This window comes from Nymphaea colorata, chromosome 1, assembly GCF_008831285.2.
Source record: "Nymphaea colorata isolate Beijing-Zhang1983 chromosome 1, ASM883128v2, whole genome shotgun sequence".
Lineage (NCBI taxonomy): Eukaryota > Viridiplantae > Streptophyta > Magnoliopsida > Nymphaeales > Nymphaeaceae > Nymphaea > Nymphaea colorata.
Window position 1 is genome coordinate 19,355,660 of NC_045138.2, and position 14,370 is coordinate 19,370,029.

The 14,370-nt window shown below is 37.2% G+C and overlaps 2 protein-coding genes across 4 annotated transcripts; one reads left to right on the forward strand and one right to left on the reverse strand.

Annotated features, from left to right (window-relative positions):
* The first annotated feature begins 1,216 nt into the window (after positions 1–1,216).
* Positions 1,217–5,985, forward strand: LOC116245741 (glutamate dehydrogenase 1, mitochondrial-like). 3 transcript variants are annotated; one of them, XM_031617260.2, is made up of 10 exons: positions 1,217–1,360; positions 1,598–1,737; positions 2,497–2,610; positions 3,272–3,493; positions 3,688–3,762; positions 3,899–4,015; positions 4,689–4,939; positions 5,076–5,151; positions 5,280–5,366; positions 5,591–5,985. In XM_031617260.2, the coding sequence occupies exons 2-10, from the start codon at positions 1,630–1,632 to the stop codon at positions 5,774–5,776; spliced, it is 1,236 nt and encodes a 411-aa protein (XP_031473120.1). In that variant the 5' UTR covers positions 1,217–1,360; positions 1,598–1,629; the 3' UTR covers positions 5,777–5,985. The 3 variants fall into 3 exon arrangements, with proteins under 3 accessions (XP_031473120.1, XP_031473118.1, XP_031473119.1); XM_031617258.2 differs by having other exon boundaries at positions 1,345–1,476; XM_031617259.2 differs by lacking the exon at positions 1,217–1,360 and adding an exon at positions 1,394–1,532.
* A 1,773-nt stretch (positions 5,986–7,758) lies between these two features.
* On the reverse strand, positions 7,759–10,754 carry LOC116250763 (putative H/ACA ribonucleoprotein complex subunit 1-like protein 1). The gene is made up of 4 exons (XM_031624686.2): positions 10,498–10,754; positions 10,154–10,302; positions 9,923–10,038; positions 7,759–8,101 (listed from the first exon to the last, which is right to left on the reverse strand). The coding sequence occupies exons 1-4, from the start codon at positions 10,643–10,645 to the stop codon at positions 7,927–7,929; spliced, it is 588 nt and encodes a 195-aa protein (XP_031480546.1). The 5' UTR covers positions 10,646–10,754; the 3' UTR covers positions 7,759–7,926.
* Between the last annotated feature and the right edge of the window lie 3,616 nt (positions 10,755–14,370).

The following is a 14,370-nucleotide window of genomic DNA, read 5'->3' on the forward strand; positions in this document are numbered from 1 at the left end:
AATAAGATCTTTAAAATAAGGCTGTCCATCCAAAGCATCTTGGAATAATTTAGAGACAAAAAAGCAAAAAAAAATTCTAAATTAATATTAGATGACAAAAATACTCTTTGTTTTCTTAACAGTCCATCATGTTAGATAGAGCAATGCAAATTTAGATGGAAAAAACTAGAATCACTATATAATTTTCTTTATATATATATATATATATATATATCATGAAAACTAAGTGAGATGCAAGACGCGCATAAAACCCCAAAGCCATTCTATTCGCCTCCAAATTCTTGGCTTGCATTGAAGTCAGAGCCCGGACATGGTGACAGTGTACCACTAACTTGGTAGATATTTAAAATAGATGACATTTTCAAGATGTGCATGGGTTTTGGGTTTTGAACTTCCACAGTTCCTATATTGGAGTTATTATCCATTTTGAGTGCGTCTAAGCAATATTTAATCAATCAAATAAGTGGTAGCTATACCTCATCTATTGTTATAAACATACTGTCTTAAACATGGAAGACAATTTATCTCATAAACCAAACACACGGAAATTTTGTCACAATCCCAATTTTTGGTGCGACAATTTATGCAAGATAAGTTGTAAGTTGCGCAGTGAAATTAAATTTGACTTGCATGCAAACGCATCCTAATAGAAGCAATTGCGGAGGTAAGCTGTCGTTCTTGCAGAAAAGACGCCCTGCCAACCTGACCAAAATATTAGCAATGTTAATATAAAAAAATTGTATGGGATATTAGCATATTACACTTGGATATGCGTTCATTATTAGAAGTGGCTTTCACGTACAAAATAGAATGACCTTCCAAATTGGGATGCCTTCTTATGGTTATGCCCATTTTTGTAGTTATTATTATTAGAATCAGTTAAAAATATATATGTTGGTGTTAAGATGACGAAGGCCTGAAATCGATTGCACATATTAACAACGGTAATTGTAACCGTATTAAATTTCAAGGAGACCTATTCCTACGGATTTGCAATTAAGCAGTTAGTCATTCCTTGAATTCTATGGCCACACTTGTTACTAACAAATTCTGTAATCTTTATCAACATCTAAAGGTTTACTTTTTACATAATTGATTCTTTCTTTTTGGCGTTTAAGCAACAAATACTGAGCACATGTTTTTATTGATTTGCCAATCCGTGTAAAAGATAAATATATGGTTTTTAGTGCCGTCTTACTCTGCAGCACCAACTACTGATGGACCATGTAGAGCGACCAAAAAGTAAAGCATTTATTGCAAATGCTTTATCTTGCTGTTAAGTGTATGATTTGACTGCTGGAAGCATTATTTTCAGCGAACGAGCAGAAGGAATACGTCACTCTGTTTTTGCCCAACCTCTGTGAGTGCTACACTTTCATGCAATTTTTAGTGGTCTCACCCTCCTCACTGTTCGTTCACAATGAGTATTTTTTTTTAATTTGATCTAAGTAAAGATTTTGCTGTTTGACGTTTTCGGTACGGAACTACTCTGAGAGAAGCTCGAACTCGATTTGCCTTTGTGCCTCTTTCTGGTATGGTGGTCGTTTTTCTTTCTGTTGCAGAAAGTGAACTGATCGGCGTCGGTTCCCTTCTTCAGGTTGCTGGTGTTTCTGTCGCTGACGTTGGAAGATGAATGCTTTGGCTGCCACCAGCAGGAACTTCAAGCAGGCGTCCCGTATCTTGGGGCTTGATTCCAAGCTTGAGAAGAGTCTGCTCATTCCCTTCAGAGAGATCAAGGTAACAAACGATTCTGAAGGGAAAATGACCACCTTGGTGTTATTCCTTCAGATTTGTGGGAAGGATCTGTTTCTCTCTGTTGGTTTTCTTTTCCATGGAAGATTGGTCTGTCATCTGTCATCTGTTTTGACTTTTCGCTAGGCTTCAGATGGTAGTGATGCACTGAGTGGCAATCATGCGGCTTATATACTTAAAGAGTATCATCAGTTTTTCCCCTTCCGATTATTCATCACTTTTTCCTTTCATTTCATTATATATGAGAGAGCATGTGAGCTTTTTTCCGACGTTTATCAAAATTTTATCTGCAAGAGATGCAGATTTTCTCTGTACATCAGGAAAATCTTGGCTTAGCGTTATAGAAAGATGTACGTTTTCCAGGTATGAAGCCCCTGACCTCCTATTTGAAGACTTTAAGCCAACCCACTCATCAAAGATGGCGAAGAGCTGACATCGATCTTGAATCTTGATTACTACTTAGTTTTTGCATGTTGTGCCGATCATTGCAGTTCCATATTTCTTTATGTCGATTAATACATAATGGTAGCTGCGATTCAAGGAGTTGAATTCAACATATAGAGAAAGCATATAGCGATATTTGCTAAGAGTAACATTTTCTACGGTTTCTTCGTTGTTCTTTGTTGCTATCTTTATTTTTGATGTTGCTTTTAATAAACTTGTATCTGTAATGCGTGCATTTTAAGTGCTCATGTTGGTTTCGTTTGTTTGATGTGAAGCCTCATTATGAATTCATAATTTCAGGTTGAATGTACAATTCCCAGAGACGACGGAACATTGGCATCTTATGTTGGTTTCAGGGTGCAGCATGATAATGCTAGAGGCCCCATGAAGGGAGGAATAAGATACCACCCAGAGGTTTGTCAATGACATCTTAGAAAACAAGCAGCAAAAGTTTCTCCATTTGTCCCTTTTATAGATTAGTGATTGAAGATGCACTGTGACTATATGTAAGAGAACTTGCTTGGTTATGCTTGGCTTGTTCTGTTCTTGAATATATTCTGTTACGCCTGTTTGCTAACTGCTTTCGATAGAGTAAGCAGGGGGCTTCTGCGATTTCTCCCTTTCACGGATGAGAGAGGTCGAGTATCCTCCAAGGTTGTCAGAATTAGCCGCATCAACCATAAACCATAATGATGCTGGCAAAAGTGGGAGGTGAAAAAATAAGAAATTTTTATTTTGTAAGGTATTTTAAAATATTTATTTGACTAATTTTTAGATAGAAAAAAAAAACATAAAATAGCCAGATATGGACAGAAGTTTGGTTGATATGCCATACCAGTCAGAGAACTGATATGTTGATGGTACTGATATGGACACCATTGCGATATGCTGCAGCTACAAGTAAAGAAACATGCTTGTTATGTTTGCCTTGCTTTCTTCTCGAATATCATTTGTGAGGGTTGTTACTTTGTTTGCCAATTGCTTATTGGAGTGTCTGTAGAGTCTAAGGGAGAAAGGTTTCAGGAACCTGTTCTGCTGCTTTGGAGTCATGCAAGGAACTTTTTGAATGCTGCAGGTTGATCCAGACGAGGTGAATGCTCTAGCACAGTTGATGTCGTGGAAAACAGCAGTTGCAAATATACCTTATGGAGGAGCAAAAGGTGGAATAGGCTGTGATCCTAGTGAGCTGAGTACCTCTGAATTGGAACGTCTCACCCGAGTTTTCACTCAAAAGATTCATGATCTGATCGGGATTAATACAGATGTCCCTGCACCTGATATGGGAACCAATGCTCAGGTTTGCTTACTTGGGAAATTGAATTTGTAGAAGTTCAGTAAAACCAAGAGAACGACCTCTTTTGTTGTAATTTTTTTTCATTATTGAGCTGCATATTTTAGTAAATCAGAGTTGTTAATGGTATCCATGAGTAAATATACATATGTAATAGCATCTTTGGATAAGTGACTGATTGTTGGAATGTACTCAAACAGACAATGGCATGGATTCTGGATGAATACTCAAAATTCCATGGCTACTCACCAGCAGTTGTGACAGGAAAACCTGTTGTAAGTGTAACTTTGACTTCTAGTTTCGACCATGTCTGTCCTAGTTATTACGACTCTGGAATTTTAATTATGTCACTCAGGGCTTGCAGTACTCATAATTATCAAAAGCAGAATATTTACATTTGACTTCATTTAGGATCTTGGAGGCTCTCTAGGTAGAGAGGCAGCTACTGGCAGAGGAGTTCTTTTTTCCACGGAGGCACTGCTTAATGAGCATGGAAAGCATGTTGCAGGTCAACGATTTGTTATACAGGTTACAATCCTTTGCTCTCATGTTCTTGCAATAATATGAAGTTTACAGAATTTTCAGATTTGCAACTAGCAAGTCATTTTCTATTTTCATGAAGTTAACATTAATATGAAAGCTTGTTCTATGCTAATAAAAGATTCTATCTCAGTCATAACTTGAAATGGAAGGAAGAAACCCAAATTCTTTCAATGGTTGGAGGATAATAAATGACTTTCTATTACAAGTGAAGCAGATGGAAAATCTGTGACTGGCTCCAGGGAAAGTGTTGAGGAGAGAAACAAATTAATACTGACATCAATCAAACATATAGAGGAGCTGAAGAAAATTAGAAAGAATGGCACATTAAAGGCCTATAAAGCCTTAAAGAAATAAGCTAACTATTTCACTAGTAAACCATAATAAGAATACAATGTCTATTGTAAGGTCCTTAAACCTTAGCTTTAAATCACTCGCTGAGATGTATCATGGAGGAATATATTGATTGAGAACATTGATTTGTGATTCTGTAATTATATTGTTGTTATGGCCGTTTGGCCTTTTCTGTATCAACTGACACCCTGTGAACTCAGTACCTCCTTTCTCATTCTGTTGTTTTTGGATTCTTTTGCAAAGGCTTATTTCTGTAGCCTATACAACTATATGATTGTGTGTTCATAGGACCGGTATGAAATTCCAGGGTTTTGGAAATGTTGGCTCAACAGCAGCCCAACTTATAAGTGAACAAGGAGGTAAGGTAGTTGCTATAAGTGATGTCACTGGTGCAATAAAGAACAGCAATGGACTTGATATCCCAAGATTGATCAAGTATGCAAAAGAACACCGTGGAATCAAAGGATTTGATGGGGGAGATCCGATAGATCCAAAGACATTATTAGTTGAAGATTGTGATGTCCTCATTCCAGCTGCTCTTGGGGGCGTTATTACCAAGTAAGCCTCATTCCAACCACATTTGTGAGCAAATAAAAATTGTCAATTTTAGTTCATGTAGCATATGTTTTTGTTAAAATAGTTGTTTCTAACAGCTTTCTACATTAAAATTAATCTAATTGTAATTTTCAAACAGGGAAAATGCTAATGAGATCAAGGCCAAATACGTTGTTGAAGCAGCTAATCATCCAACTGATCCAGATGCTGATGAGGTTCCTTCATATTTAAAACCTGCTTAAAATCTTCAAGTTCTCTTCTCGTCCTATTTAGCCATGGCTTATTTTTTCTTTTTGTAGTCTGCACATTGATATCAGCTAATATCGGTTTCTTTTTTATGCAGATTTTAGCTAAGAAAGGTGTCCTCATCCTGCCTGATATATTTGCAAACTCTGGTGGAGTTACTGTGAGTTACTTTGAGTGGGTACAGGTAAATTATGAAAACCACATTTTTGTTCCAAATCAATTCTAGGAAATGATGGTAAATAATTCAGTCATGATTGAAGCATAAAGACTTAACTCTCTTTCTCTCTTTCTCTGCGTGTGTGTGTGTAAAAGGTATTTCTGTATGCCATATTCGTCCTTTATCACCATTCCAACCTGACAATTCTATGTCTGTAACTCTTATTTGATTCACTTTTTTCACTCTTACAGAATATTCAAGGATTCATGTGGGATGAGCAGAAGGTGAACTGTGAACTAAAAAATTACATGATGAAAGGTTTTGGCCACATAAAAGAGATGTGTAAAACCCACAACTGTGACCTTCGGATGGGGGCCTTTACGCTTGGAGTCAATCGTGTCGCTCGAGCAACCGTTCTCAGAGGCTGGCAGGCGTGATCTAGCTTTGTTCCTTTCTCTAATTTCAAATCCCTTTTCTCCCCAATTTTTTTTTATCTTTGCACTAGACAAGCTGAAGTCATTGTCTTTTTTCCCCTCAATTTCAAGGATCAGAAATTCCTTGAGAATAAGAATTATATTCTCATTCTGTAAGTTTTGTTTCTGACTGAACTTATTGGCAGTGAATAAAAGATTTGGTCTCAACAAAACTCTCTCTCTCTCTCTCTCTCTCCCTCTATCTCGCTGTCGATCTCTCTTTCACATGTCTGTGCATGTGCATACAGATACAGAGAGGACAAGGCTCCTTCCAGTCTCTTTCCACTTCTTGGATGATACTGTGGATGAACTGTTGCTCCATGTTTAAGTGTCTTCTTTTTTCTGCATGTTTCCTCCCAACCACAGTTAACTTTCCCCGTCGGCCTTTCCTTTCCGATTCAAGCTAGAGGAATTAACCTCTTAAGTCCCAATAGAGTCAGTTCCGACCGTCAGCAAATATTATTGACAATGTACAGGCTCGCTCAATGAGGTGGTCAAAGAGGGATCAATTTGCGTATCCTCAAATTACAAATAAATTCAGTTTCCCTGCTAAGAACCCAACCAATACGTAGATGCAATTCATTAGCTTTATTGCAGTTGCAGGTAAGCCCGCATGGCGTTGCACCTCGGCTCTCAGCCAGGAATTCCAAACTCTCCCGCTTGTGTAGTTATCAATTGCATCTACGTTTCTTCTTCCCAATTGTGTGGTTTTGCCATGCTTGCTTGAATCTTAGCCTTTTTTCACGAGCTATATGGTTTTCGATTGACCATATTTTTCATAGAACTAGGTGGTAAGTAAGAAGCCATTTCTGAAGCCCAGGGAACTGAAATTTGCAACTGGATTTCTCGATTACCTTTTCTTTCTTTAAAAATTATGAAGAATAAGGTCCAGACCTTGGGGACAACCCTACACGTGAAAGGTGTGCTATGATGCTCTCTGAATCGTGACGGCATGAAACACTTGCTTCACTAGAATATTCCGTCAGAAGTTTTCCTCGTATGGTGAATACGGATTCCAAGCCTCCCTTGGATGTTTGGACCAGACATATTCTATCCACTTTTGAATAGTCTAGGGCGTTTTATGCCAATGAAGCAGTCAGCTGTTGCTTTGACCAGACATATTCATATAAGTTGGCGCTTGGATGAACATTAATCCTTTGCTTCTGCTTCTCGTCTTGTGATAAACTCACCACTCCAGACTGCTTTATAAAAATCACCTCCCCTATTCTAGTGTCATTGTTCCAAATGTAGGTTTCTAGCTGACATTCATTTTTGGATGAGCAGAGGATACACACCACCTAACTAAAGGTCAAAGCCAAGAGTCGCTATTCTTTACATTTACTAAAAACTGTATTTCCAAGTGCTCTTAGTTTATCAGCAATTCTATTTGTGACGGCACTAGTTCATTAGCTTAACAGAATCTCAATTCCAAACCGCACTGAGTTTATCAGCCTAAAATCTGCCCCAATCAGAGGTTTCTGAAACTGTGTTAGTGTTCCTGTTGTTCAATGCCCCCGTACTAGGACCATGAAGATGATGCTGAGGCACTTACCCATCTTATTTATGGTGCCTGGAACCGCGTGAAACCAATAAAGATCACACCAATTTACCCCCATAAAAGTTTAAGCAGAATAACGGCGAATTAATGGTTAGTCGGTGAGGATCTTAGCAAACATGGAGTGTGCTAAAAAATGTTGGGATACAGTAAAAACTGGGGTCTCAGGTCTCGGTGATTCTTTCTGTCCGCAGCCCTGTATCAATCAATCGAGAGCTTTGAGCAATTTGTGCAAAATTAAAGATCACGTTTGATTCACGGCCCACGAACGGCAAGTCAATGCAAACAGTGGATGAATGTGGCTCCCAAGAGGAGCGACGTTTTTTCGACCGTTTCTAGCAATCATAGGGTTTTTCACACGACTACACGGATCATCAACAGGAAAAGAATGTAAAGACCAACAAATCTTCCTGAGCTCTTGAGAAAGTGTACAGGGAAAACGAAATGAACTTGCTTTGAATTCAACAATTTGCTCTTTTTCAGGTCTACATGTAAAGGTCCTACCAACCGCAAAACCAGCAAAACTATGCTTGAGGAACAAGGTTTTATGGCGAGTCCTCTATGATCTCCCTCGGCCTCTTCCACCAAAACCCCGTCCACCACCACCTCTAAAAGAGCCACCCCTGCCACCCCTTGGAGCACCCCTGCCACGAAATCCACCTCCACGTCCCCCACCACGAGGGCCACCTCTTCCTCCACGGCCACCGCCTCTGCCACCTGCTTGTGGCTGTCCCCTGCCATATATAGAGAAAGAAAATGTGATCTCACATATATGGCATCATATATAAACAATGCATGTATCAGGAACTGCCATAACGTTCAGACGCACACCAAACTTAGTGTGATGTTATCAATTAAGACACGGTGTTGAGGTTTTTATGTTATTTTCCCTCTTTCTTGATGTACGTATAAAAGTGAACTGGATATTTAATTAGATCTCTAACCAAACAAACCTCACTCAAATGGTATCTCAATCTCCGGCTAAAGAGAACCTCTATCAAGTACCATGATCTTCATGTTTCAAATAGAATGTCTATCAGGTAGAATGATTTTACATGCAAACTAAGTAGTTTCAAGTTTCAACAGTACGAAATTTCCGATCAGTAACAATGAGGCTGAGATACTTAACCATAGGCTCAGACTTTGTTAAGGTCAGTTTCGCAAGTTTCTATGCCAGCTTCTTCAATAGATTAGGCAAAAGATGCAAAACAAGACTAGAATGCCACGGGCTGAGACATCTAACGTACTCTGGGTACGTGGAAGATTCTCTGTATATTTCCTTGCCCGATATAATATGCTAAATGGCCAGGTCCAAGAGTCACAAGTCACTTGAGACCCCTAAGACATTCAGGGAGTATCAGCTCATGCATGAAAACCACAAAAAAAAAAGAAGCTGCTTGACTGCATGCCTCGTGTACAAGTGATCTAATCCACAACCATCAGGCTTGGTAAATGACTATTGCCAAAAGTCAAACGTCTTTGGGACGACTAGAACATAATAAAGTTCCTCTATTGTGTGAGCAGATCCCAAAAAGTAGGTGAAGCAAACAGGAAATTGTTTCTTTTCTCTAAGAATGCTAAAGAATCCACAATGAACTAACGAAATTACAAATAAAACCTTTTCGCAACTACGAAACAAAATTAAACAAAGAAGCTGATCACACCATGAGCCTGCCAAGTAAAAAGATCTAGGACATAACCAGGAGGATTCACAAAAAAAAAAAAGGAAACTGATAAATAAGCTATACAGATGCTGATTGTGAGAACACATACTTGCCTTCAGACCATGAATTCAAATTGGCCACACATTAACAAATCATACATTTGGTTCACAATTAATTAAACAAGAAAAAATGATAATTCTGTACCAATGACAACAATTTCGAATAGAATGAGATGCAAAAATATGATAACGAGGCTGTTTTAAAAACCCGAATTTTCCAATTATAAAGAAAAAAAACTTCAAGCATAATGCAGATTAGGGTGTCATTTAAGTAAAATCCAAAACATATTACAGCTTTAAGACAAAGGAAATATAAATTATATAGCACTAAAGCATGCTTATTTCTGAAATGCGGAGATTGTGGAGGAGAGGAAAAAGGGAGCTCTAAAAGGATTACATAAAGCACCAGCTTGTTTCGGATGATTAATTTTTTCGTAAACCTTAAATTTCACATAGTTGATTGATAATACAACAGACAAATAAATGCAGAAATAAATTTCCACTTCACATTCAAAAGGATCGAGGTAAAGTAAATTAGTTACATCACAAACTTACATAATAGATGAGGGAAAATCCTTTCTCAAAAGATAGAGAGTGTTCTAAGAAAAGTCATTCATCTCAGTCTGACAATTTTTCGTCATATACAAGGATTTTATCAGGCAAACCTCTCTATTGAATCCAACTATGTAGGAAGCAAGCACAAAATCACTTGGAGATGAAAACAAAGCCACAAAGCCATTCATTTACAATGAACACACCGTAGGAACTTTCAAGTAATAAGTTAGCATGCATTTTTTATTTCTATCCAGCAACATAAATAACAACAACATACTTTGGCTGGGGAAGAAATCTCTGCAAAGGCAGCAACTTTGCTGGATCAATGTAGAACTTATCTCCCACAGAATAGGAAGTCGCAATAATTCCCTCCATCATCTTAATCGAAAAATACTACATTTCCAACATGAAACCAACAAAACTCATGTTAAAATGCTTTCAAAATAATCAAAATAGAAAAACCAAAATAATCCAAAAAGAATGAAGCGATAGAATGAGGAACACCCACGGCTTCGTTGATGGGACCGAAAATCTCGTCTACTTTTCCGATTTGTGTCTTGTTCTGAAGATAAATCGGGGCATTAAAATAAGGAATTTTCTCGTTTGTGAGCTTCGTGACTGCATCGCCTTCGCACGCTTGAAGGAACGAAGAAACCTCTATTCATTGTAAAAGAGAAAACACCATCACACAAATAACCAAAACCTTCATATTGGCTCTTCCACATCATTACAAAGAGGTCTCACGTACACTAAAAGGATTGACAACGTAAGAAAATAGAAAAGAAAAGTAAGTCTACGAAGAGGAGAACTTGAAGGCTTGTAGGAGGAGCTAAACAGAGAAAGAAGGCCTACCCACAACTTCTTCAGGAGGGCCTTCATCGCGGTATCCGCCACCGCCTCCTCTGCCACCAAATCTGCCTCCGCCTCTAGGAGCGCCACGGCCACCAAAGCCACCTCGACGACCTCCGAAGCCACCTCCTCCTCTCATAGGAGGCCTCATACTGTCAGTTGATAGAGGAGAAAAACTCCAGAAACCGCAGAAAATGAGAAAAAGGCGAGCACAGGAGGATGGTAAACAGCGGTCTCTCTCTCCCTCCCTCTTTAGGGTTTAGGGTTTAAGCGGCAGGGGAGACGACCAGGCTGAAATGACAAAAATCTCCAGTTCGTCGAGTAAAACTGACGATAATGCTCATTTTTAGTCATACGGCAAATTGACCTAACTGTGGTCGTTTCGGTCGCCTCCAATTTTGGATCCGAAGTGGGTTTGAGATCCTTGGATCTTCGATCCGAGGTTTTCAGATCTGCGACCCTTCAATCTAAATTAGATAGAGGAAGAGGGCATCCTGGATTTCTCTAGGGACGTCAATTAAATTTGATGTGGACTTGATATCTCACCGATCCATTTTAAATAATAGGATAAGAAAAAAAAAACATTCGATGAAAAAATTAGACCGGATTGAGATATAAGAAATGACATGCAAACAGATTTAGTTTAAATTTTAGATTTATAAAAATATATGCTCGCATTTTGAATTTCAAATTTGGTTTTAAATAAACATCAGATACTCAATGTCCTTACATTTCAAAAGTGGGTTCTCAACATATGCTAATATTATTCCGGTTCAGTTTAAAAATTCAGATTTGGATCCAGATGTGTCTTTAGAAATAAAATGTGGATTGGATTGGGATGATGAAAATTGGATTTGAATCCAAATATTTGAACATCCAAACAAGCAAATATAATTAAAAATACATTTGACTTGAATCCAAGCGGTTAAATCAATTTCTCTCCCACGCTCCTTATCTTTACTTTTATTATTATTATTATTATTATTATTATTATTATTATTATTATTATATATATATATATATATATATATATATATATATATATATATATATATATATATATATGGATTCCAATGTCCTTCCATTCAGCTCAGCTGAAGGAAAGGCGACGCTTATCTCTGAAAATTCCAAAACATGAGACTCGTTCTCAAAATTGTCGCCAACATATGGGTTTCTCAAGAAAACTTTGTCTCGGCTTAACATGTAATGAAAAAAAAAATGAAAAGAAAACTTTATTCTGGCATCAAACTGAAAAATTCTCCTGCTTGGTATAAAATAAAACCTTTGAGGTTCTCTCTGACTAGTCTAAAGAAATGCTCTTTCTGTTTATTCTCTTTGATCTCATGATCTTGTCAACTTGGTAATTACCGGAAGCAACCTTGTTGAAATGAAGATACTTTTTATGTTTATAATTAGTTAATATTTTCATAATTAAAAACCAAAAAGATTTTGTCAAAGCAGTACCAACAATTTTTTTTTTTCCTGAGAAAAATTAGGCATGAAAAGCTGTAGTAGATCGGTGGGGTTTTTAATGCTAAGAATATAAAACTTTTGGAGTTAAAGACTTTTGAACTATTATGAGTATGAGGTGCTCTAGGCTTTTGGCAGAGTCACTTATTCCTACCTGGAACTGAAGCCACTGATGACAAAAGTTGCCTTCTAGAAAAGTAAACGAAAAGTTTACAAAATAAACACATAATTTTTTAGGGAAAAAAACAAAAATAAATGGATTTCTATTGTAAAATTTTCCAGTAACTGCCTATTTAATTTATGCGTATCGACTAATTCAAGTGAGTGAATGGAAAATTTTGATCTGGCAAAGAAATTTTGTTATGGGACAAAAAAGTTTGAGCATCTTTTACTTAGACTTTACTTTCTTTTCTAGAATTTTAAGGACCTAAAAGTTTTGTTGATGTATAGTTTTGAGACCCACAGTCCAATTTTTTGTGCATTTAAGGTACGGGACCTACTTTTGGCACCTCAGCCTGCTGCCTCCGCTGCACTTAAATTCATATATTAGTGAACCCACTTTTAGAGCACGAAGGTTGATGCTCCTGACACTCAAAATGAAGACTAGCCACCTGTCAGTTCCTATCTCTAGCTGTTGTATAAACCTCTCAGGGACAATTACATTGACCTATTATTTACTATGCTTACCTATCAACTAGGGTGGAGCCAAAAGGGAGCCCCGCATAGGCCTCGGCTCCATCTCTATTTTTTTTTAGATTACATGTAAATTTTAAAAAATTTTAATTATCTTATATATGAAAAATGATATTTTGGTTCGTCTGTTTTTAGCTGTTATTTATTCAATCACTTTCTACCCTTTCTCGTTACATGTAAGTTCAGACTTGGTATCCAATGGGATGAACTTGAATTCTTCAATATCTTCAAATCAGATGGCCTTATGGCGTGTTTGATGCGTCGACAAATTTTACTTTGGATCGAGTCTCTTTAGCACAATTTCAACTGTTCGTACAAAACTTCTCGCTCAAATTTGATGAAAAAATCATCCAACTACGTTTCCCGTAATTCTACAATCCGTGGTAAACTAATTAGTCCAGAAAAATTTTCCCGATAACTGTTCCATTGCAAATGGAAAATAGGCATTTTCAAAAATATAAAACGCTTCTTGTCGCTTGTTTTTTCCTATTTTACATTCGCTTAATTGTGTAACTCTGAAGAGGTTGGCACAGATAGCTGAGTTGGGGTTTATGAATCGTCGCTGTACAATAAACAGTCACTACTGCATGCTCTTGTGCGGATTGTTTTATAACGACAGTTTTAAAATTTTTAATTCAAGAATCCAGCAGATTTAAATTTCTCTATTTATATAGGAGGATTAAGTTAGTAAAACTGCTATAAACCATTTATAAAAGCCATTGGTGCACCATAGGCTATTGGCAATGATTAATGGTGACTGTTTTTAGCAATGAATTTTTATTTTTTAACCATTTGGTAACATTTAACATCCAACTTAGTCAAGTCTCTCATATATTCTTATGTATATGTGTATATGTATGGTATTTTACTATCAGCAAAGTTCTCCAACTAGTGTAGATGATAAATTGGATTTGGTATGGATACATCTTTTGGCATGCCTAATGGTGGTAGAACATTGTTTTTTTTTTTAAAAAAAAAAAACTTGCATATTCAGATTTGGCAACAAAATTGCATACCAAATACAGATCCAATTAATAGCTGGGTTCTTATAATACAATATGACGATCATGGTAAAAAACCTGCATGGGTTTGAACTTTGAAGTTGGTAATACAAGTCTTTATAGCTTTAGATTTTAATGGCTTACTCATTTTAATGGCAGAAACAGAATCAATTGAAGCAATGGAGCTTATCGTCTTAAGTTTAAAAGTTTGAATGACTGCATTCCATCTATAGCGCGACAATCTCAACATCATGTGGCCAGGAAATAGATGCAGACATCATGGCCCTTCTCTTCTGTGAGGCGGCGGATCAAGCACAAAACATACAACCATATCACATCAAGTTGCCCATTTTGTTGTCTACTGTCAATCTATACAAGCGATTGCTCATCCACCACAGTTAAATCTAATGTAGACAATGAAGTCAGAATAGTACGACAATTAACTATGACGATAACAACTAAATTTCATAAGGAAGGAAGGAATAATCAGCAGCATCCATTGCATAAAACGATAGTGGCCCACCTGGTAGGCGTCTTTCTTTCGTGATAAGGAATAAATGAATGAATGTATTTACAGTGAACGATTGGAATATGGCATCAAATAAGCGCTTTTAGGCCAATATATTTAGTACCATTAAAGCACTAAGATTTTCTCTTGATAAAAGTATAATAAGAATAGACATCAATAGTAATAGTAATTGGCATGAACGCC